The following is a 25371-nucleotide window of genomic DNA, read 5'->3' on the forward strand; positions in this document are numbered from 1 at the left end:
AGACTTCCGGAATGGATTAAGTTCGTAAACCGAGGTACCACTGTAAAATAAACTTTTTCTTATACAGTACTTGGAAGCAGAAACTGAATATATAACATTTGAGAAATTGAGTTTGTTAACAGCAAATATAGCTATGCATATTGAATGTATCATTCAAGACTCCCGACCTGAAGAAGTTAGTCATGCTTGAGAGCCTTGACTACCTTTCCCCCCTCCTCCTCCTTCTTTTTTAGGTATATATCTAAAATGATTTTGTGTATTTTGTAAGTCTTGTTGTATATTTTATGATTTGGAGGGGTTGTTCTTATTTTTTTGTTCTGTACGCGGCCCTAAGAGGGACACGGGTGGCACTGTGGGTTAAACCACTGAGCCTAGGGCTTGCCGATCAGAAGGTCGGCAGTTCGAATCCCTGCAACGGGGTGAGCTCCCGTTGCTCGGTCCCAGCTCCTGCCAACCTAGCAGTTCGAAAGCACGTCAAAGTGCAAGTAGATAAATAGGTACCATTCCGGTGGGAAGGTAAACAGCGCTTCCGTGTGCTGCTCTAGTTCGCCAGAAGTGGCTTTGTCATGCTGGCCACATGACCTGGAAGCTGTCTGTGGACAAACGCCGGCTCCCTTGGCCAGTAAAGCGAGATGAGCGCCGCAACCCCAGAGTCGGTCACGACTGGACCTAATGGTCAGGGGTTCCTTTACCTTTACCTTTACGTGGCCCTAGCATCTACACCGAAGAAGGGCAAATTATTACCGGTAATATACCTCAAATGAATGAAATAAGATTGGCTGCAGCTCCCTGATGATGGATCATTTGTATGATACGTGAAAGGGCTTTTCGTCCCAATGAAAATCAACTTAGTTGCCACAAATCTGTTCCATTCAGTTTAATGCAACGTAAAATGCAACTACTTTTCTCTGAGTAAGGCCCAAGGTGGGAGAACTTCTCAACAAAATCTAGAGTTGCAATGGGGGGGGGAGTGTTGTCTTTTGCTGTTGTCTTGCTGCTGCCTGTTTTGAAGTGGCAGGCGAAGCATTTGTCTGGGAATGTTCCCACAGCTCCCTTTCTAAGATATTACCATACTTTTCCGCATATAACACGCCTTCATGTATAAAACGCCCCCTATTTGGGGGGACTCAAATTTAAGAAAATGGCCCAAAGTTGTTGAGCTTTTTGGGGGGAGGATTGCCAGAGGTTGTTCAGGTTTTTTGGGGGGAGGAATGCAGTAAATCACTAACCCGACAGTTACAACCGCTCGCGCTGAAAATCGTTCACGTCTGCTACAAGCGTCAGTCTAATAAACAACAGCAGCAGGAAATTGCACGCCAAATTGCCGCAATGGCAACCAATCCAAAACAGCAACCAATCACACTCCTATTTACCGTATAAGACGTCCCAGTTTTTAAACATTATTTTACAGTAAAAAAAACACCCCTCATCTTATACACGGATATAGCATTATGTAGCTTTTGTTGTTGTTGTTGTTTAGTTGTTTAGTCGTGTCTGACTCTTCGGGACCCCATGGACCAGAGCACGCCAGGCACTCCTGTCTTCCACTGCCTCCCACAGTTTGGTCAGACTCGTGTTTGTAGCTTCGAGAACACTGTTCAACCATCTCGTCCTCTGCCGTCCCCTTCTCCTTGTGCCCTCCATCTTTCCTAACATCAGGGTCTTTTCCAGGGAGTCTTCTCTTCTCATGAGGTGGCCAAAGTATTGGAGCCTCAGCTTCAGGATCTGTCCTTCCAGTGAGCACTCAGGGCTGATTTCCTTCAGAATGGATAGGTTTGATCTTCTTGCAGTCCATGGGACTCTCAAGAGTCTCCTCCAGCACCATAATTCAAAAGCATCAATTCTTCGGCGAACAGCCTTCTTTATGGTCCAGCTCTCACTTCCATACATCACTACTGGGAAAACCATAGCTTTAACTATACGGACCTTTGTCGGCAAGGTGATGTCTCTGCTTTTTAAGATGCTGTCTAGGTTTGTCATTGCTTTTCTCCCAAGAAGCAGGCGTCTTTTAATTTTGTGACTGCTGTCACCATCTGCAGTGATCAAGGAGCCCAAGAAAGTAAAATCTCTCACTGCCTCCATTTCTTCCCCTTCTATTTGCCAGGAAGTGATGGGACCAGTGGCCATGATCTTGGTTTTTTTGATGTTGAGCTTCAGACCCTATTTTGTGCTCTCCTCTTTCACCCTCATTAAAAGGTTCTTTAATTCCTCCTCACTTTCTGCCATCAAGGTTGTGTCATCTGCATATCTGAGGTTGTTGATATTTCTTCCGGCAATCTTAATTCCGGTTTGGGATTCATCTAGTGCAGCCTTTCGCATGATGAATTCTGCATATAAGTTAAATAAGCAGGGAGACAATATACAACCTTGTCGTACTCCTTTCCCAATTTTGAACCAATCAGTTGTTCCATATCCAGTTCTAACTGTAGCTTCTTGTCCCACATAGAGATTTCTCATTATGTAGCACTATGTAGTATATATCATTATGTAGCACTATGTAGTATATATCATTATGTAGCACTTATCCAATGATAGTTCTTGGGGCAGCCCCTGGCAGCCCTCATTAACTCACAGAATTCTGGTTCCACTGCTACAAGCTGGTTTAGCTCTCCCAAATATCACCATCCCAAAACTACCTCTGAAAATGGTCCACAAAAGGACAAGGAAGGTTTCAAGCTAGTCCAAGATGCTTTTGTAAATGTGAACACTTCATTTTTTCTCAGTGAAAGTTTATCCCAGCATGCCTAGAAATAACACTTCACTTCCTAGAAGCCTTGATCCTCTATCACAAATGTGCGTAATAGGCTTTTATTTTTCAGGGAGTAAAAATAAACTTTCCACATGTCCAGAGCAAATTGCACGCCAAATTGCCACAGCGACAACCAATCCAAAACAGCAACCAATCACACTCCTATTTACCGTATAAGACGCCACAGTTTTTAAACATTATTATATCACATTGTCTTTGAGACTGGCAACTGAATTTGATGTACCGGTACACTCAGGTAGGCAGCCGTGTTGGTCTGACGCAGCCTAAATAAATAAATGTCCAGTAGCACCTTAGAGGCCAACTAAGTTTGTTCTGGGTATAAGCTTTCACACTTCTTCAGATACACCAGTGTACACTGGTGTACACTGCAACTTGCTCATGCTGTCTTTATCTTACTGAGACTTCATAAAGCAAAATATTGCACCTCATCTCAATAGCAGTAGAAAACCCAGGCACAGCGTCATGGGAAGTAAAAGAGGCAGGAATTGAAGGGAAACACAATTGAAAAGTAAACACATTTACAAATACTCATTTTTACCCTTATAAATGCTCTCTCATTTGTTTAGATGATAATCATGTCAACAAACCTCAATCAAAAGGACCATTTCCCAGGGCTAATAAGAATTAAATGCAGGAGAGCATCCTTTGTATTCAGATATCACTTTGGATGAAAATATCTTGTGAACTTTAAACACAGATGATACTCGGGGAAACAGGTTGTGCTGGCGGGTTCCGTCTCTCCCACCCACCCCTTCTTATTTTTGTGGTGATTATTATATATTAAAGCATTTGCACTTTCCTAGACATTTCATGAAGCATTTTGTTTTCTTAATCTTTGCAAGAAACATGACAACATTTAAATTCCTTTGCAATTAGATTTGACTTAATTATGACCATTGTTTAATACCACCTTGTTTTACCTGCTTTGGGTCACAAATAGCCACCAAACTCATCATTTCATAAAGAGTTGTTTTTCTACCTGGTGTTCGCTATGTTCAGAATGTTAATAGCTACTACAGCGGAATATGAATAGGCTTGGTGGAGCCACTTGAAATATAGAAAAATGGCCCAGACATTAAAAAAGATAAAAGGGAAAAGGGCAGTAATGAATTTAGAGGAAAATGAACATTAATGGCACTAACATTACTCATGTTCCACATAACAAATTATTGGAAGTCTGTCAAGCACACCAAATTACCTACTCATCTGCTGTTGTGGGGCCCTTTGGAGCTATCCAAAACCAGCAAAAGCAAGACAATTTGAGCTAATTTTACTATTTATAACAATAGAACAGGCCATTAAGATAAATTAATGTCATTATCAAGTTTCTATGAAAATGACAAATACTGCTATTTCGAGCAGCTTTAGAAGCTGTTGACTATAATGAAATCTGCTCTAGAGGTACTAAAAAGAAACACTCCATGTAATTATTTTCTAGTAGCTTGTTTGTTTCCTTCCTATTCATTTGGCTTTCACCACAATTAGTTTTGTACACAATACGTGGCAACTAAATAGTCAACACTACGTGGCATTAGGACTAATTGGGCAATTAGGAGGCAGTTCCCATCCTTTTAAGTCCTAAAGAGAGTGGGGAGTAGATGTTCTCCAGGCAACAATAACAGTACCACACAGGCCAAGATTGTGCAAGTTTAAGGGAATACAAAGTAGAACGAGGAACAAAGTGCTCCACCTAAAGCAATGTACACATGAGGTACTTTATTCAACAATCTAATTGATCACACACAGAGAGAAACACAGAGCACTGTGGCAAATATCTTTGGATATTTGTGGATCCTTCTTAGATCACAAGGTATTTCAAAGATATCCAGCATCGAAAGCTGAGGTTCACACGGTGTCTCATGTGCTCTGCAAGCGAAGACTGTCCTAATAGTCAGGGAAGTTGTGGTCACAAAGGGAACTCAACACAACACACAGATTCACCCGCCCTGACATCTACTTTGTGCAGCCCAGCTGTGCTATCATCGCACCCTTTAGTTAATTCTGACGCTTTCGAAAGCCACTAGTACAATGTCTTCGCGCACACCTTGCAGGTTCACTGCAAAAATTGTCTGGCATACCTCAGATCCACTATCTAGCTTCAAGCACCCCCACAACATCAATAGTAGCATACCACACACTTCTGCAACAGTGTACCTTCCTTCTCCACTTTTGGAGTTGCTTCTTTTCTCTCTCTTGTGCACATCTAGGCGAAATGAGCCCTTGTGGCACATGGCACCTCAGGCTGGGCATGCTCGAGGCTTGCGAATGTGTCCACACCCTGTTGCAATGATTATCCTGTGCTGTGCTGCTAGTTTTTTGGGGACTAGCTTTAGATGGGGTCTTTCTTAGTCTAAGTACAAGCCCTTCTTTAGGTGCTTTTTTGGTTAATCTGTGGCATATATTTTCACTTCCTTCAGGTCCCATTGCATGTGTTTGAACTTCTGCCAGTGCTTCATCCCCACAAGCATTAATAGCCTAAGCAAACCTTAAAACGGGGTTAAAGGAACACTCCTTTAACTTGCCGTCTATGTTACTCAGCACAGCCTCGTTTCCTAACATGGCGTTTCCTACAGCTTCAAATTCACAATCTTGAAGTCTTTGCCTTAGCTCTGTTAGAAAGTGATCTATTCCTGCTGCCTCTCTGTCGGGGATACAGCTTCACTTTCTATAAACACAAGTTTTGGCTTCTGCACTTGTTTAATTTTACGTTGCCGCCCATTCACTCAGAATGCTTTCAAAACGTCTTAGTAGATGGTATAGTAGGATTAGACATGAAACGGACAGAAAAACCAGAGGCAGGATGAACTTTAAAATGAAATTGTTGCCTTGTTCAAGGGGATCTTATGTATACTGTATATGGAAATGCTGATGATTACATTGGGGTCTTAATGGTGCTTGTTGACAGTTTCTGAAGACTCAAGAGACATTGTTGCTGACACCAGCCTCTAAATGACTTTTGTTGTTGTTTAGTCGTGTCCGACTCTTCGTGACCCCATGGACCATAGCACACTAGGCACTCCTGTCTTCCGCTGCCTCACGCAGTTCGGTTAGACCGATGTTCGTAGCTTCGAGAACACTGTCCAACCATCTCGTCCTCTGTCGTCCCCTTCTCCTAGTGCCCTCCATCTTTCCCAACATCAGGGTCTTTTCCAGGGAGTCTTCTCTTCTCATGAGGTGGCCAAAGTATTGTAGCCTCAGCTTCAGGATCTGTCCTTCCAGTGAGCACTCGGGGCTGATTTCCTTCAGAATGGATAGGTTTGATCTTCTTGCAGTCCATGGGACTCTCAAGAGTCTCCTCCAGCACCAAAGTAAAATGACTTTTACCTCTGGCCAAATTCTGAAAACGAAGCAAGCTGACTGACCCTTTTCTTAACCTGCTTAACAAAGATTCAGACAACAGACTGGGAAGTAAGTTTAAAATATGCTTTGCTTACTCACAGTCTTGCATTGGTTCTCAGCTACAGCAGCAGGAAAAACTATGCAGGTAAAATACATATATTTGTAGTAAAAAACAGTCTCAGACATGTGCCTGAGCCAGAGCAAGTGGAAGGCGTAGCTGCACCCATTGCTGGTCGAAGGAAGGGGGGGGGGGACAGGGCTGCCATCTAGCAACACCAGCAGCAGCACTCCTGGCAGGTCTCTGGGGCACTGAGAACCTGCCTGCATATTCTGCCTGTTGGCCTGTCAGGCCCAATCACAAGATGAACAGGTCTGTTCACAAATTTCTTGCCTTGCCTTGCCTTTGTGTATATAGAGTATAGAGATAAATGCATGTGTAAGAGGAGAAAGAAAATGCATGTTTGTTTGTGCATATGGTCAGAAGCAGTGTACTTCTGAGTACACTGAATATAAAAGGTCCATAGGTTACAAGCAAAGATCCCAGATTTGATCTCCAGTATCTCTATATGAGGCTAGGAGAGGTCCCTGCTTGAAACCTTAGAGCAGTGTTTCTCAACCAGTGTGCCTCCAGATGTTTTGGGACTACAACTCCCATCATCCCTAGCTAGCAAGACCAGTGGTCAGGAATGATGGGAGTTGTAGTCCCAAAACATCTGGAGGCACACTGGTTGAGAAACACTGCCTTAGAGAGCCACCTGTGTATCGAATACTGAGTTAGAAGGACTAAATGGTCTGACTCAGTATAAGCGCAGCTTTCTATGTTCCTCTGAGTACCAGATGCCATAAGTAACCAACAACGGATGGCCATTGTCGTCTTGCCCCGCTCTGCAAGCTTCTGGGGATATCTGGCTAGCCCCAGCTAAGAGAAAGAATGCCATTGGCAGAATATTTGTTTTATGTCTTGTCCTTCACAACAATCATTTTGTGACTGGTGCCCACAACAGTTCCTCAAAATTCCAAAAGATTGGCGAGACCTGCTTCCAATATAAGAGTATTCCCTTCGCCCCTTTCCCAGACTTAAGAAGTTGGAAATTCATTATTTAGATCGGGTATGGGGAATTTTCGACCCTCCAGATGTTCCATTGGCCAGGAATGGTGGAAGCTGTAGTCCAGCTACATCTGGAGGGCCAAAATTCCCCCCTACCTGATTTAGCAAGTGAGCCAAACCCACACATTAGTGTGGGAAACAAAATATCCAAGGCTCACTGGCCAATCAGAGTTGGAGAAAAACCTGCTTCCAGACCCAAATATGAAAAATGGGACATCTGCCTTTCCCTTCTTTACTTAGGTAAAGGTAAAGGGACCCCTGACCATTAGGTCCAGTCGTGACCGACTCTGGGGTTGCGCGCTCATCTCGCATTATTGGCCGAGGGAGCTGGCGTATAGCTTCCAGGTCATGTGGCCAGCATGACAAAGCCGCTTCTGGCAAACCAGAGCAGCACATGGAAACGCCGTTTACCTTCCCGCTATAGCGGTTCCTATTTATCTACTTGCATTTTGACGTGCTTTCGAACTGCTAGGTTGGCAGGAGCTGGGACCAAGCAACGGGAGCTCACCCCATTGCAGGGATTCGAACCGCCGACCTTCTGATCAGCAAGCCCTAGGCTCAGTGGTTTAGCCCACAGCGCCACCTGGGTCCCTTCCCTTCTTTACTTACCATAATAATAATCTGCAGTAGCAGCAGCAGTTACTGGAGTATGTGAGCCCAGCCAGCGCTCCTCTGATCAGTTCAGCCAGTGTTAAAGTTAATGAAAGCCAATTAGTATGTGAAAGTATCTATCAAACATTTCAGAACATTTTATTAGTACTATTAGTCAGAGGCTTTCTGTGTCAGGGGATTTGGCTTTTTTTCTTAATTAAACCTTTATGAGAGAATATCAAATTTGATGATCCATGTGGTAATTTATTATAAAATAAAGAGACTGTGGTCCGAGCTGAGCTCTGGGTGCCTAAGTGAATCCTATGACACAGGGGCCGCAGCATCTTACACCAGGCCTGAATTTAGCCCCACAGGTTGGCAACGGTTTTAATTCATTCATTAATCTGGGGAAAGCCTGCATGTTTTTCTGTGGCCTGTAAGTACAGCTCTTGCGCTGTCTATAAAGCAAAGAAATGCTGAAACCGGAAAACAATACCCTTACTGCAATAATTTTACGATGTGGTTTCTGCTGGGTATTTGTTTCTGTTTATTAAAAAGAGGACCAGGTGAAGCAGAATGAGAGCTGCTGAGAAACTTAGAAGCTGCTGAACTCAGAAATTATTCAGCTCCCAGAAATCCTGGCTTGAAATCCAGACTGAGATTTATAACAGAGCATGCTCTGTGTGTCCCTGCCTATGTACTTTTATTAAAAAGATTTGTTATTTTATAAAGTATATAAAACAAGACAATTATATAATAACAGATTAAAATTAAAAGATGAAAAAATATTCCTGCAATTGCAGGGGGTTGGCTGGATGACCCTTGGTGTCCCTTCCATCTCTTCAATTCTATGATTCTATGAAAACCATAACATGGGCACATAGAGAATCAGTACAGTTACATATTGGCTAAGTAACGAACTCCAAGTCATGAAAGACAAAAGCTAGAATAAAAGTTGTCTATTCCCCAAAGACCAGAAGCCTTTCTTATAGGTATACTAGGGACAGGTGTGCCAAAGAAGATGCCCAAAACTATGTAAGTGACAACAGCATCTAGAATAGTATATGCACAGAAATGGAAAGAAGAGAAGGTTCCAACGAAGAAGAAGGAGCGGCTTTCGAAAGCCATGGACTATGGCAGAAATGGCAAAGCTGACAGTGAAATTAAGAGATCAAAATGACAAACTTTTAATAGAAAAATGGAGGCCTTTCGTGGACTATTTAAAAGAATATTACAGTCAAATGAAATCGTGGGCAGGATTCGAGATAAAAGCCGCGGAAGAAAAATGACAAAGTAATTGCAATAGAGAAACTTTTTTTTTAACGGATAAAAATATAATGAGGGTGGGAAGTCGGCTTATGAATCAATGTATTTGATTTGAAGGTTATTGTGAAAATGAAAAAATAATAATAATATTTTTAAATCTACCTAGGGTCCATTGCTTTAGCAGTGAATGCATGTTTTGCCTGTGGAAGGTGACAGATACAACCCCCAGATTCTCTAGTTAGAACAATCTCTGGGAAGAGCTTTTGCTTGAGATGCTGGTGAGAAGCAACCCATTAGGAAAGGCTGCACTGGGCAACATGAACCAATGCTTTGACTCAGCATAAAGCGGCTCTATGGTGGCTCAGAAGGTGTGTTCTGCAAGCTTTAGCTGGCCATGGCTTCCCAGGACATGTGTATGCCCACAGGAATACGAACACACACATAATATTTCATGCTGCTTCTAACATGGAAGTCTCTTTGGGGGCAAGAAATCCATGACTTGAGCTCTTGTCACTGCACAGGTAGGTGCTTCTCGTAACCCCCATCCAGTTTGCTGAAAATACCTGGCTGTGGTGGACCTCTTGAAGGATACGAGGCTTTCGCATTGTCTGGCAATGAATAATGCATTGGGAAGCAAAGGCAGCCATTAGCTCTCTTCTAATCAGTATCATGTAGCATTTTACCAATTAACCACTTCTCTCAGACACTTACCATATGAAGTGGCTCTGGGCAGAACTCCCACCAGGACGGACTGGGCCATCTGCATTTAGAAAATTGCCCATACATTTATTAAAGTGAAATTCACCCACTAATTAGTCCTGTCAGTCTTTCCTCCAAGGGTCCTCATTAGCACATTGAGCTAATTACTGCCACCAGAGGCATAAGTGTGTGGAATTGGAAAAGTGTGTGTATTGGGGGGGGGGAGAGACTTTCAGAAAGCTGAACTCAATGTAAATGTTACGATTTCTTTCCTATCAATTGTAACCCAACAAAAGGAGAAAACCCAAAACCCAATGGTAAAACTGAGACAAGCTCTACCCTCCCACATTGCTGAAGTTAGAAAAAGAATAAAACTTCAGCAGTGTGGGAGGGCAGAACTTGACTTTATCAACTTGAAGTAATTAAGTCGACATGATTGTTATAACTGATATTTCTTTCTCCTTTTTTTAAATAGAAAAAGAATAAAATATCCGTTATAGCCATCATGTAGACTTAATTGCTTCAAGTGATAAAAAGCTGGAGAGCAGTGTGCTGCTTGAATAACATGAAAAGTTCAAAAATCTGATTAGGTGTGCTCTCGATCCCTCGAGCAAGTCTAAAGTAGACCTTTGGGTCCAGCTATTATGTATGCCTTTATTTTATTTTATTTTTTATTTTATTTTTACTAGAGACTGCTTTCATATAAATATGATCAAGGCAGTTCACAGTTTAAAATAATGGCTTATAGTTTAATAGATATGGAATAAAATGAAGAGGGAAAATCAACATATTGACAAACCAACTCAAGATTGTCTCACCCCTTATATAAACAATGGATCACTGCGCTCTGCCGGGGGCGGGGTCCCCTAAAGATAGGATCTCACCAGGAAGTCTGTTCCATACATGTAGGAATAGGGCTTTTAGTGTGACAGAACCTGCCCCTTGGAACTGCCTCCTGTTACAAATCAGACAGGCATGGTTTCTATTATCTTTTCAGCACCTGTCGAAGGCCTTCCTTTCCCAACAAGCCTTTTAAGTGGAGGTGTTTATCCCAGTCAGCAGCTGTCTCAGATTTGAAATTGCTTTTATGTATGAAATTGTTTTGTTTTAACTTTATTTTTTTACTGATAATTTTTCAAATATAAAGACGTAAAATGATACAAAAAGGGAGGGGGAAGGAAAGAGAACAAAACACACAACTGTGTAAAGGGGGGACATTATATGAACATATACCCCCCCCCAAAAAATACCCTAACCCATACAGACTTTAATTGCTTTTATATATGAAATCGCTTAATATACGTTTCCAGTGTTGATCGTTTATTTTGGTGTTGTTTGTCACTTCAAGGTGCCTCGTAGGAAGTGATTCATGAATGGAATGGAGCAATAAACAAATAAATAAAACACTTTCAGACTGCAAGGCCCAACATCAGCACATGCCATCCATCGTAGTGGTTGAGTCGGAGAACCACCATTTTAATATAACACAATACCTCACCTCCCCCCCCCTCAAATGTAGCCACATTCTTTGGGGCACTGTCAGAAATAAAGAAGGCTGCCCTCAGTAGGAGACTAGGTAAACCTGCAAGGTAGTAGAGGGGCTCTCCAGAGGCTACTGTTGGTTTTTCAAACCTACAGCCTGTTTGGAGTACCGGACTGTTCAATGATAAAGTTACAGAATATCCCGGTGGAAGAGCCACCACGAGAAACGGTTGCAGAAAGGGGGGTTGGGAACCAAATGGAAGTTAGTTCTCACCAGGTCCACTGACAGAACCTGACTTTCCTACCTCTCCTTCAGGTACACCGCCATAAAAACCAGGGCTTTTTTCAGCTGGGACTCGTTCCAGCACCTCTCAGGTGTTGGACGTCATTGCCATTCTTAAGAGAGCAAGGGAGGCAGTCATGGTGAATTATTTTTCTAGAAAAATGGCACTGCGTAAAATTGTATATGAGTCTCTCTTCTAAGTGCCAACTCTGCAGCAGAACCACAGTGCCCAAGCTCATACCTTTCAAAAGATTTCAGCACAACAGTACAGGCTGTGGTTGTGTCAGTCCCTGCCTTCATCCTCCCAAATTTCCTGTCTGCCTTCCTTTAAATCTCACCTCAGAGCAAGCAGTAAGGCAGCAGGCAAACTAACAACACTTCATATTTCTTGGGACATTTTTTTTTTTATCCCAGGCTTTTAAATCTGCTTCTCTCAATTAGTTTAGCTGGAAACATTTTTACCTCAGCATGTTGCATTGGCTAGTAGGGTGGGTCATAAAAACTTTTTTTGGAAAATGTTTCCTCCCTTGATCTTATATCAGGCGTATGGTATAAACACAAAATGTAATTACACAAAATGTAAACATTTAGTACAATTTATACCTAAGTAATTAAGTATAATGTTATGTTTTGACACAACACATAATATGAGTGGTGTTTTATTGTTTAATGTTTATGTTTACTTGTTTAGTACACCGTTTGCTTAATTGTTCCATATAATTTGTTCAAAACCATTGTTTTTTCATGTAACTTATCAACATGTTTTATCTTAAATAAATATTGCATAAAATAATAGTATGCAACTATTATTGCTCTACATAAAATCTAAAATGTATGTTTATTAGTTCACAATTTAACATACTGAGAATAAATGAGTCAAATTCCTATGTTTTCATCACTCGTAGTGAGGCAAAATTTCAATCTGTAGGAGCAGGGTCTAAATATTAACCGATTTGTCCCAAATTTGAAATTTGACTATGTTTATACCATACGCCTGATATAAGATCAAGGGAGGAAACATTTTCCAAAAAAAAGTTTTTTATGACCCTATTGGCTAGGGTGAAAAATACCCCATGTACAGAGATTCTGTTGGAAATTTGGGGAATATTTTGGGCGCTTTTTGTGTAGTGGTGGGAGACCTCTAGATCAGTGTTTCCCAAATTTGGGTCTCCAGCTGTTTTCAGACTACAATTACCATCATCCCTGACCGCTGGTCTTGCTAGTTGTAGTCCAAAAAAAACAGCTGCAGACGCACGTTTCGGAAACCCCGCTCTAGATTGTAGGTGCCTGAAATCTGGGGACACTGTTTACTACAGTGAAAATATCATTAAAAGACTATGTTCTGGGTCGGGATGGGGGGCAAGGGCCACATTGCCTTCTGGGCCACCTTCGGGGGGCTGCCAACCAGCAGAGGGTGGGGCCAGGAGCAAAAGTAGGTGGTCAAATGTTTACTTTTGTACATGTTTACTTCTCGATTCTCCAGCCAAGCAAGCAAAAGGGCCAAGGGCCCATTCCAGCCAGGAAAAAGCACTGCAGAGGGCTGCAAAGCAGGGCTTGTGAGAGGTATGGCCTGGGGAGAGGGTGGGGAAGGGGTGGGACATGGAAAGTCCCAAGCGCCAGATAGAGAGGCTCGGAGGGCTCTCTCACTGTTCTCATGTGTTAGTTCTACAATGAAAAGTGCAATTTGGATAGGTTTTAATCCCTCTGCCCAGGATTAAAGTTTCTTTGCGTCACTGACCAAGTCTCAGGTCTGCGTCATGTGCAAAGCTTTCAGAGTTACATGTTTGAAGGAAGGGAGCATAAAGACAAGGGTCCCATGTGAGATGCCCCATCACCTAGGCCCAATTCTGTATTCCCCCTGCTTTCTTTCTCTATAGACAAGATGCGACAGCTTGATGATAACTGGACATGCTCGTTGTGAGCCGAATACCCGCTTCTGACACAGCCACATTATACCGCCTATTTCATTTGTGTAACCACTCTCATGCTCGTAATTACTTGATGTCTTCGGAGCCGCAACAGTAGCACCGTTAAATGTAGGACAGAAATTAGAAAATGCCATTCTGTCTCTCTAACAGACTCTTCCCCGAGTTTTATGGCTGGTACGGAAAAGGTCTGTTGTTTGGGGGCAGCCACACTGGGATATGCACTTCAGGAAAGGCTATGGCCGTGATCATTATATGCAAATTTGCCACAGCATTTATCCCACTCTTCATTAACATAATATCATCTGGTACCTAAGGCAGCTATTACCTGATCCTGGACATTTCTCATAATAGATGTGTGAGAGCAGGGAGGGAGGGGGCGAGAGGAGTTTGTTAGAAAATGTAACAAGCATTCCCCTTTCCCCTTTCTAAATAAATGAGCCAAATACACCTGGGTGTATCCTGATCCAATGTGATAAGAGTATTGGATGGACATGGGAGACCTGGGCTTGAATCACCACCAAGCCATGAAGCTCACTGGATGACTCTGGGCCAGTTAACTCTCTCGCAGCCTAGCCTACGTCATAGGGGTGTTGTGAAGATAAAATGGAATAGGTAAAAGTAAAGGTACCCCTGGCAGTTAAGTCTAGTCGCGAACGACTCTGGGGTTGCGGCGCTCATCTCGCTTTACTGGCCGAGGGAGCCGGCATTTGTCCGCAGACAGCTTTTCTGGGTCATGTGGCCAGCATGACAAAGCCGCTTCTGGTGAACCAGAGCAGCTCACGGAAACGCCATTTACCTTCCCGCTGTACCTATGTATCTACTTGCACTTTGACGTGCTTTCGAACTGCTAGTTGGCAGGAGCTGGGACCAAGCAACAGGAGCTCACCCTGTCGGAGGGATTCGAACCGCCGACCTTCTGATTGGCAAGCCCTAGGCTCTGTGGTTTAGACCACAGCGCCACTCGCATCCCATAAAATGGAATACCCCCTCTTATGCACCACCTTGAGCCCTTGGAGGGCATGTGAGACACAAACCCATGTATTTTGTAGTCAACAGGATTACAACAGGGAGTAACATCATGCTGATATGTACAGAGGCAGAATTAGCTCCAGGTGGGTCTCGGGAAAGGTAACTTACAGTAAGTGCATCGGTTCTCTTCGCCTGGAGGAGGAGACCACATTCCCCAGCACCAACTTTGACCCGTTGGATGCCCCATGCAGTGTGGAAATGGCTGAGCTGTTAGGCTTTCGCCAGTTACGATATGCCCTAGAGTAAATCTTCTCTCCCTAACTGATCAGAGCTCTTTCAGAGTGTCAACAAGAATGTAGATAGAAGTGATTCACCTATAGAGTGTATACTTGCTGTCAAAAAGCTTTTGACAAAGTACCTTACTGAGTAAGCTTATCAGTCATGGAATAAGATGAGAGGTCCCCTTATGGATCAGTAACTCGTTAAGAAAGAGGAAGCAGACAGTGGGAATAAATGGAAAGTTCTCCCAATGCAGGGGTGTTGAAAGTACCGGTAGCTCCAAGGATCTGCTCTAACTGATCCTCCAAGGTTCAGTACTGGATCATGCGCTTTTAAAATTGTTCATAAATGGTTTAGAGCAGGAGTCAGCAACCTTTTTCAACCATGGGCCGGTCCACTGTCCCTCAGACCATGTGGTGGGCCGGACTATATATTTTTGGGGGGGCGGGGAATGAACGAATTCCTATACCCCACAAATAACCCAGAGATGCATTTTAAAGAAAGCACACATTCTACTCATGTAAAAACACTAGGCATGCCATACAAACAACCCAGAGATACATTTTACATTTGATGATACCAAATTGTCCAGGGTCCAAAAACCATGCAATAATAAGAGTGTGCGTGAGTGGCCCAAAATCACCTGGTGAGCTTCATGGCTGAGTAGGGACCCGAACCCTTGTTTCCCAGGTCCTAGTCCAGCCCTCTAACCACTACACAACACTGGCTCTAATGCGACTAAATCAAAGGATTTTACTTTAATAACTCCTTTTAAAACAATGGCTAAACTGTACTTTCAAGAACAGCCTAACCAGAATTTTTACATTTTGGAAAGACAAAAGGAGCCAGTCGAGGAATATTCGGGTGGCACACTTTGTAGCACCAAAACCTCTCAGCTACATGTGCTTCGTTTCTATGCTAAGTAGCTCCCCACAAAATAAACCGCCAACAAGAATCTCATATAGATGATTTCACTGAGCTCCCTCTCCATGGAAGGGAAAAGAGAGTGGGATATGTATGTGGAGAGACCCCCCCCCCCTACACAAAGACCAGGCTGTTAAAATGCGGCCCATAGAACAGCCTGCCGCCGGCAGCTCCCTCTTCTGCCAATAATGTGTCCGTCTTCTTAACATCTACAAATTAATTTTGACTTAGCCAAACAGGGGACCTACTTTCAACCCTCAATTTCAAAATCATGGAAGCTTTATAAAGTCGTTTTCCACCTGCATCTCTTTCTGAGCATTCCAGCCCCTTTATCCTGCATAAAGGATGCTGGTCGGCGGGTGGGGAGTTGGCGGGGGAGCCAGCATATAAAAACTTTGTTAAGCTGTCACTATCAATAGAGATTCAGGGGAGGAAAATGATTGACAAAGAAGAAACAAATTGCATCTTCAAATAAGTTTCCTTCACACTCCTTGTTAAAAGCTATAACCTCTGATGTTAACTAAATTTAACCCGTTCTGACCCTCTGAATGCCCCCTTAACCTTGCCTTTCTCCTGTTTCCTGTGGAATGCTGAAGAAAACTGGTCCAGTCGCTTGGAAAGCGTTCGCTGCTGCACACAAAGGATCAGTCTAGTTGTTAGTCTGTCAGGAGGTAGAGAATAGACGGAGAGGTCAGCACCTGTGCTGAGAAGCAGGTGACAGTGAACTGCGCAGACCATTCTAGGGGCAAGCTGTAATAGTGTCTACCCTTCCGAGAAAAAGAGAGAGAAGAAAACCAACACTGTAGTTTAGGGCATTCAAGGCAGTGAAGTTCGCGTTGGCTTTGTGAATGCGGACTTTAAACAAATTAATCTATTGCTGTTCAACTGACTGTAAAATTAGTAGATTTACTGTTGCAAAAAAGGAGAGCATTCACTTCCACTCTAATAAGGTCACGGATGTGTCCCAGGCTGGCAACAAAGCAGCCTTCAGAATCTTTGCAGCTGAACCCATCAGCTTGCAAAAGCTACAGAATAATGTCTCAGATGTACAGCGGAAAGGCCCGCGCCATACAGTTGCCATGTTTAACTAGACATTTAATAAACTTGTTACACTGGCAACGGGTTTTTTTGATGTGGTGTTTTCTCTCTCTCTCTCATTTTTCACTCATTTGCTACCAAAAAAGACACAGAGCTTGTTTTTAGAATTGCCATTCAAGGAAACTTCCTTTAAAAGCCTATATTGGGCAACATTGTGGTGGAACGTGCTTCTTCAGAATAGTTTTTCAAAAGTTACAAAAAGATGTATTCCGCGCCCCCCCCCCACGACCACGTCATCATGCTGCACACGTTTTCATTATTTGCATAAACCACCAGATCAGATACAATAAACAGTTAATTTGTTCAGCTCCCACCCCCCTTGTGCCAATTGTCTGGATTAATTTGCACATTAACTTTTAAAAGCGCAAAAACTTGAAACAGGCAGCTGTAGGCATTGTGACTTCCTGCGTGTATGTGCAAAAATTTTGTTGGTATGACAAGAGAACGGTCCTTTAATTTGTGGTGTAGATTTATGCACCAATTTGAAGAGACTCTGTATGTGTACTTCAAAGTATCTCTTCCATTATTTTGACCTACCCATAAGCAGTAAGCAGCAAGAGAAGGTTTTTATAGTGCAGTATCTTGTGTGTGTGCACCTCAACACCGCCAAAATTCCTAGGAGTCTCTCAGGGTCTCTCCAGAACCTCAGGAGCCTTTCCCAGTTCAACCTGAAGATACCCAGAATTGAACCTGCTTAGAAAACTTTTTATTTTTTTTAGAACAAAAGAAAACCTAACAGACAAATCCAAGTTTATGGGCAAAGGGTTGGTAACCTGATGTTTAAAACCTAACATGTGTTCATCAATCTAATCTTAGCTGAATGTTTATTAAATCAATTGGAACATCACGGAAATCTACACTAATCTAACAGGCTGTGCCTGCTTAAAACATATACTTGATTGTTTGAGAGCTAGTGTGGCTTAACGCTCAGAGTGCTGGACTAGGAACTGGACTAACAGGGTTAAAATCTCCTCAGCTGTGAAGCTCATTGTGTGCCTTTGGGTGAGACACCGTATTGTTGCGTAGAATAAGGAGGGAGAACTATGTACGCCACCTTGAGCTCCTTGCAGGAAAGGTGAGAAATAAACGTAGCAATAAATGTACTAGTTACAGGTAGGTAGCCGTGTTGGTCTGACGTAGTCTAAACAAAATAAAAAAATTCCTTCCAGTAGCACCTTAGAGACGAACCAAGTTTGTCATTGGTATGAGCTTTCGGAAGAAGTGTGCATGCACACGAAAGCTCATACGAATGACAAACTTAGTTTGTCACAGAGGAATTATACCAGAAAGATATGGAGGTCTCGTACACCTCAGGTAGTGTGGTTGCTGACCTTGAGCCAGACATCTTGGAGAGTGAAGTCAAATGGGCCTTAGAAAGCACTGCTAATAACAAGGCCAGTGGAAGTGATGATATTCCAGCTGAACTGTTTAAAATTTTAAAAGATGATGCTGTTAAGGTGCTACACCCAATATGCCAGCAAGTTTGGAAAACTCAGCAATGGCCAGAGGATTGGAGAAGATCAGTCTACATCCCAATTCCAAAGAAGGGCAGTGCCAAAGAATGCTGCAACTACCGCACAATTGCGCTCATTTCACACGCTAGCAAGGTTATGCTTAAAATTCTACAAGGCAGGCTTAGGCAGTATGTGGACCGAGAACTCCCAGAAGTGCAAGCTGGATTTCGAAAGGGCAGAGGAACCAGAGACCAAATAGCAAACATGCGCTGGATTATGGAGAAAGCTAGAGAGTTCCAGAAAAACGTCTACTTCTGCTTCATTGACTATGCAAAAGCCTTTGACTGTGTCGACCACAGCAAACTATGGCAAGTTCTTAAAGAAATGGGAGTGCCTGATCACCTCATCTGTCTCCTGAGAAATCTCTATGTGGGACAAGAAGCTACAGTTAGAACTGGATATGGAACAACTGATTGGTTCAAAATTGGGAAAGGAGTACGACAAGGTTGTATATTGTCTCCCTGCTTATTTAACTTATATGCAGAATTCATCATGCGAAAGGCTGGACTAGATGAATCCCAAGCCGGAATTAAGATTGCTGGAAGAAATATCAACAACCTCAGATATGCAGATGACACAACCTTGATGGCAGAAAGCGAGGAGGAATTAAAGAACCTTTTAATGAGGGTGAAAGAGGAGAGCGCAAAATATGGTCTGAAGCTCAACATCAAAAAAACCAAGATCATGGCCACTGGTCCCATCACCTCCTGGCAAATAGAAGGGGAAGAAATGGAGGCAGTGGGAGATTTTACTTTCTTGGGCTCCTTGATCACTGCAGATGGTGACAGCAGTCACGAAATTAAAAGACGCCTGCTTCTTGGGAGAAAAGCAATGACAAACCTAGACAGCATCTTAAAAAGCAGAGACATCACCTTGCCGACAAAGGTCCGTATAGTTAAAGCTATGGTTTTCCCAGTAGTGATGTATGGAAGTGAGAGCTGGACCATAAAGAAGGCTGATCGCTGAAGAATTGATGCTTTTGAATTATGGTGCTGGAGGAGACTCTTGAGAGTCCCATGGACTGCAAGAAGATCAAACCTATCCATTCTTAAGGAAATCAGCCCTGAGTGCTCCCTGGAAGGACAGATCGTGAAGCTGAGGCTCCAATACTTTGGCCACCTCATGAGAAGAGAAGAATCCTTGGAAAAGACCCTGATGTTGGGAAAGATTGAGGGCACAAGGAGAAGGGGACGACAGAGGATGAGATGGTTGGACAGTGTTCTCGAACTACGAACATGAGTTTGACCAAACTGCGGAAGGCAGTGCAAGACAGGAGTGCCTGGCGTGCTCTGGTCCATGGGGTCACGAAGAGTCGGACACGACTAAACGACTAAACAACAACAAGGTGCTACTGGAAGGAATTTTTTTATTTTGTTTCAATAAATGTACAGCCACTGATAATAGATGTAAGAATGCAAGTCCTTATTCATTTGCTATTTATTTACTTGATTTCTGTGCTGCCCTTCATCCATAGATCTCGTGTTGGTTCACAGCACAGAAAGGTTTATACGAGTCATCTTGTGGGCAAAACATCTGCACCTACCTCATGATTCCCAAGATCAGATGTAGTTCAGTTAGATAGCTAGATGGCACCCTCTGCGTACACACGATGCTATAACAGGATTGGGGGACTCCTTGGGCCTGCCACGTGTTTTTGCTGGACTGCAACTCCCATCAGCCCTAGCTACCAGAGCCAGTGACCTGGGATGATGGGATTCGTAGTCCAGGCGAACTGGAAAAGCACCAGTCCGTCCTTAGCTGTGAAACCTCGCCTCCAATGTAACATTTGCTATGCTATTTCAGGGAGCCAAAAGGAGCATCCGCGAGTGGCGCGCTCTGCCCCAGCCGCGCGCTAGGACGCAGCGCCCGAATCGAGGCACCTGCCTGAGGCTATTCCGTTCACCCTTCCCTTCCCTTCCCCTGCTCAGCCAGCCAGGCACTCTCGGAAGACCGGCTCGGCCTTTCCCCGCCCCGCTTCCTGCGCAAGCCCTTCCTCTTCCCCCTCCGACGGGTCGTTTGGCTTCCTGTCCCGCGTTCCTCGGCGCTGGAGCTGCTGACGGCCCCCGGGGGACCGACAGGTAAGCCGAGGGGCTCGCCCTGCAGGAGGCCTTTGAACCCGCGGCCATAGTGAACGATCACCCCTCGCTTGCTGCTCCGGAGAAGGGCTGTGTTTGCCTGCCAGAGCTTCGAGGCGCGGCTTCGGATTGAGCCCTCGCTCCAAATGGTGAAGTCTAAATCACATCTGTGATTACGCGCAGGTCTCCCAAATTCCAGCAGCCTTGCGTGGTACAGCGGGTTGTATGTGTATACTGTATATAAAGTCTTTTGCTGTACCCCATTAAGTTGCTAGTCAGTTTTAAGAGGTTCCACCCCAAATCTCTGGCGTGTACCGTCCACAGGGTGAAATGCACACTTTTCCAAGCACCTGATACATGAGGATTTGCAGAGGGCTTAATGCGCTGATAGAAAGCAGGAGTGCGACATTCACCAGTTGCTGCGATATATTATGCTCATTTGAATGGATCTCTCTTTAATGTCCCAATGGATGTTGTTGGATTCCAACCATGGGACTTGCAGTCCAGCCATGTTCTGAGGCCCACAGCAAGTTCCCCACCACTCCACTAAAGCAAAGTTACAGAGCAAACATCACATTGCAATGCATTTTTATAAGAATTGTATGATGCATTGTTTCATGAAGTCCTTTCTTGTGTTTCCCTAAATGTACAGCCCGTTTCACTGGATAACTGCAGAGCAGGAACTGTAAATTGCTTCTTTTCATCCTCTCCAGTTGATTTTCCCACTTTATAAATCTCCCATTTTCTTTCTTTCCCACTCTTCATTGCCAAGCAATACCATGGCAGATTACATCGAAACAAGCACGCGTAATATTGCTCAATAAAGCACCACGCATAGGCAGCATGAAAATCTTTGAATTAAGACCACAACCATCCTCCCTTCAGTGGAAAATATCTGACAAAATGCAGGTGTGCGGACAGTTGGAAATGTGCAAATTTGCAAAAATGTGAAAATGATAAAAATATTGGTTTGTATCCAATGAGAAGACTCATTAAAATGAATGGCCATTATTTAACTGGGGTCCATTTGTTTCAGTAGGCCTGATCTGATTTGGGGCCACTCGTTTGCCAGGCAAATGTTTCACACATAGATATTCCAAAAGGGGTGTGTGCATCTGTAGCCCCTGCAGGCTAGAGCAAAATTTCCTCCCAACACATTATGCTCTGGCCTTGTCATAAGGGGTGCAAGATTCTTACACACTCATGCATACATATTCACACATACATGTGTATCAAATCCGCCGTTCATGCTTTTGCAAAAAAATTGCACATTATTTTTTTGTCCAAAATCATAAGCAAATATGGTGTTCATGCAACCTAATTACAGAGCAGTCCTAGGCATGTCTGCTCAGAAGGAAGCCCCACTGAGTTCCATCAGGCTTACGCAGTAAGTAGGAATAGGATTGCACCCCCTAGGCCACAAAACGCTTGCCAGGAAGAATGTCCTAATTTAACTCAATGGGATGCACCTCCAATACATGCAAAGGGTTATATATTTATTAAGGCAGGGGTCAGCAAACTTTTTAAGCAGGGGGCCGGTTCACTGTCCCTCAGACCTTGTGGCGGGCCAGACTGCAGGCGCGCGCAGGCGTGCTCTCACTACTACAGGATCCAACTGATAATAAACTGTTGTATACCCTTAAGGTATCATTCTGTTGCCTCCCACAGCAGTTCCAAGGGGGTGTGCAATTTAAAAATAAGTCCTGTCATACATTAATTAGAATGCAATGCAATACATCTGAAAACAGGCAGGAATTTAAAAAAAAAGCATGTTGTTATGAAGCAGCAGCAAAGGCCTGGGTATGTTGATATTTCTGGGCACCTTAAAACTTGTATACAATATAATTTTACAGGTGTTTACATAGGAAAGGATATCGTGGTAGTTTAAGCAAGCAACTTCAGTGCCTTTTTTAAAATATTCTTTTATTTCTTTCAAAAGACATATATACCTCTTAGCTGTAATAAAACCTCAAAGCAGTTTATGAAACTATATTTATTTCACAAGGTTTTCTCATTTTTAAATATTGTTTTTAGGTTTCTAGGCATTCCCCCACCCCCATGTATCCAGAATGGCTGCCTTGTGCCTAAAGAAACTATTGGATCAGGCCAGAAGGAAGGAAGTGAATCACATCACTAAGTATTTCACCAGTTTTTTGGTGCAACCAGTAAAAGGGACTACAGCCTTGGAAACCTGGATAACAAGAGATTCTCAAAAAGGACTTCTGCCTGTCCCTACACGAGCATTCTGTACTCATGAAGATGCCAAAGGGAACCTAAAAGCAAATCAAAGAATCCCCAGTTTCAAAAATACAATTGAAAGCATTGGGAGGAAAATCCCCCACCGGATTATTCAGCTGATTGATGAGAATGGCGAAAACCAGGGAAACATCCACAGGGCAGATGTGATTCGAATCATGGATGAAAGGGCAGTGAAGCTTGTTCTTCTGAATGAGAAGGCAGACCCTCCAATGTACAGACTAATGTCCGGGCAGCAGATCCTCGAAGAGCGGCTCAGACTTAGAGATAAGCAGAAAGCTAGCTCTAAAAATGGTATGTATAGCACTTATTCAGTCCATCATTCTAAAAAGCTTTTTCAAAGATGGATTAGGCTCTAGTCCTTTGGTTTTTTTCTCTCTGCATTTTTCTAAATGCATATTTATTAGCCTAGTTGGTTATCAAAATAATGGGAAGTATGCTGATCTGCATCTGCTTCAGGATTTCATACAGGGATAGCACCATTTTTTAAACAGACTGCAGGCTCTCCTATATTACTGCTTTAGTTCACAACTGCAGAAAGTGGAGGGGAGGGAATAAGATGTTCCCAGAACCACCACTAGCTTTGGGTATTTTAATGCCCTACATAGTTCTTTATCATAACTACAGCACGGTTGGCAGAAGGCACACTTCTTGAGACTACAAAAAAAGCTCTCCTTCATTGCCACTTGAGCATAGATCCAAATCGCTACATCACCCAGAGTCATGCTCTAAAAAGAATAAAAGCATATGCGTTGCCAGTTTATTAGCCATATTAAAACAATAACAACTTGGGAGCAAGGAAGGGAGAGCAGAAAAAACCCATTTTCTGTACATTTCTTGTCCTCTTAAGGATATTTGGGCCTCTGTAAATAAAGAGCTACTGTACTTCATATACTTTTGCCTTGAGCTTGTTTGGTTCTAGCAGGGGAGCGCAGCTATCGTATACCCTTGACCGAAGAACGGTACACTCCTTCTATCTGGGATGGTCGTCCTCTTCCACCGAGCATGCAGCTTCGGGAGGGACGCACATGGAGCGGTGAGGGAGGAAGGGGGCACCCGCCTAGCCAGCCAGATCAGCCGAATCAACCCTGGCGATCAATGGGGTGACAGATGTCGCAGCCAGATCGCCCTCACATGTGCGCTCGGTGGAAGAGGACGACCATCCCAGATAGGAGTGTACCGTTCTTCGGTCAAGGGTATACGATAGCTGCGCTCCCCTGCTAGAACCTCCAAACAAGCTCAAGGTCCATTTGTAGGAGAACATAGGGTAGTCATATACTTTTGCCATGTGAAATTCATGCTGCAATCCCCCCCTCCAAAAAAACCCCCCATACATAATTAAATCTGAGCTGGTTTGGAACACAGCTGCTTGAAAACAAATCTTAACAATCTCTCTGCTTATCATTTCAACAGGCCCCGTTCAGCAGAAGGAGCTAACCTTTTCCACAGCAATCGAGCAGCACGATTTAGACACAAAGATGAAACAGATTCAGCAGTGGATTGACAAGAAGCATCATGTCCGGGTTACACTGCAGCAAAAGGGAGGTGGTGGTGGACAGGAAAAGATGGTAAGTTACAACCAAAGTTTTCATGGAGGGCCTCTCACAGTCAAGTTGGCCAGTATTGTGAACTGACCTTTAGTATGACTTACGTTTCTGCCAACACTATTTGGAGCATTTTTTGTTTTTTAGATGCTTTAAAAAGATTTCAAGCAGCCAGTTCCCTCTTTCTTGCCCATAACCTTGATGAGTGAAATGCTTCGGGGAACCTGAAACTCTGCAGATGTTCTTATGACTCCCAGTAGCCATCGCCCCAGCTAGCTTGGCCAGCCATCATGAATGATGGGAATTGTAGTCCACAATTAGAAATTTGAAGTCCTTTACATCTCTAGCCACAATGCACCTGGAGGGCCAGAGGTTTCCCATCCCTGCTTTAAAGCATGTCTAACGCCACACATTCCTGCATAAGGAATGCAGGCTTATGGTTTAAAATTGGCTACAATCCTTAGCAGCATAGTTATATGAAAGTAATTCCTGTTGAAATTGGGGTGAAGGTAAGCTAATTTTGACCTCTACAAAGAGATTTGGGGTCAAGAGCTGGAGATCCCTGTCTCGGAGCCAGTTCAGGGTACTACTTATCTTTCCCCAGTGCAGCTGTCAATCAAATGAGGAAAATAAGCATGCAGAGTGAAGTGGCATCTGTCCCAATAGAACTTGCCAGAACGATAATGAGAATATCGTAATGGGGGATAGGCAAGTCTCCAACCCCAATCGAGTTGCTCACCAGTGCACTAAATTAACACACAAGATGGAGGAGGCTGTGCTTCGTCAGGCATTTCTAAGTGACCCAAGTCAGAATCTGTAAAATGATAGAATTTCTGCTTGCCACCAACAGCGTTCATTGCATAGCAACAGCCTATGTCTGATTTTTTTACACTTCAGTCAAGTCCTTTCACTAAACTTTTTTTTTAAAAGGCTCAAGTAATACATTCATAATGCCAGTACATCTTTTCCTTTTCAGCTGGCATTCTTTGGTCAGATTTTGGATAAGATGCCTGGGAAAGCGACTTACCTCTCTGAGCCCCGCACTATCAAAGAAGGAAGGAGCGTGTGTGTATTGAGGCATATGTCAAACAAAGAAATCCAGGAGTACAAAAGAATGGAGAAGAACAAAGGAGATGAGAAAGAGAAGAGAAAGGACAGCACTGAATCAGAAACTCTCAAGCAGTGATTTAATTTTTTATATATATAAAAAAATGAATGTCTCTCCAGTTTTCTTTACAGACCCCAT

General features: G+C 43.4%; 1 protein-coding gene across 3 annotated transcripts; it reads left to right on the plus strand.

Moving 5' to 3' along the window:
* The first annotated feature begins 20250 nt into the window (after nt 1–20250).
* Nucleotides 20251–25311, plus strand: MTIF3 (mitochondrial translational initiation factor 3). Of its 3 annotated transcripts, XM_060273819.1 has the most exons (5): nt 20259–20328; nt 21098–21234; nt 22360–22875; nt 23995–24149; nt 25102–25311. In XM_060273819.1, the coding sequence occupies exons 3-5, from the start codon at nt 22395–22397 to the stop codon at nt 25309–25311; spliced, it is 846 nt and encodes a 281-aa protein (XP_060129802.1). In that variant the 5' UTR covers nt 20259–20328; nt 21098–21234; nt 22360–22394. The 3 variants fall into 3 exon arrangements, with proteins under 3 accessions (XP_034971970.2, XP_060129802.1, XP_034971971.2); XM_035116079.2 differs by lacking the exon at nt 21098–21234 and having other exon boundaries at nt 20251–20328; XM_035116080.2 differs by lacking the exons at nt 20259–20328; nt 21098–21234 and adding an exon at nt 20346–20474.
* The last annotated feature ends 60 nt before the right edge of the window (nt 25312–25371 follow it).

The sequence above is a fragment of the Zootoca vivipara genome, chromosome 4 (assembly GCF_963506605.1).
Source record: "Zootoca vivipara chromosome 4, rZooViv1.1, whole genome shotgun sequence".
In the NCBI taxonomy this organism is placed as follows: domain Eukaryota; kingdom Metazoa; phylum Chordata; class Lepidosauria; order Squamata; family Lacertidae; genus Zootoca; species Zootoca vivipara.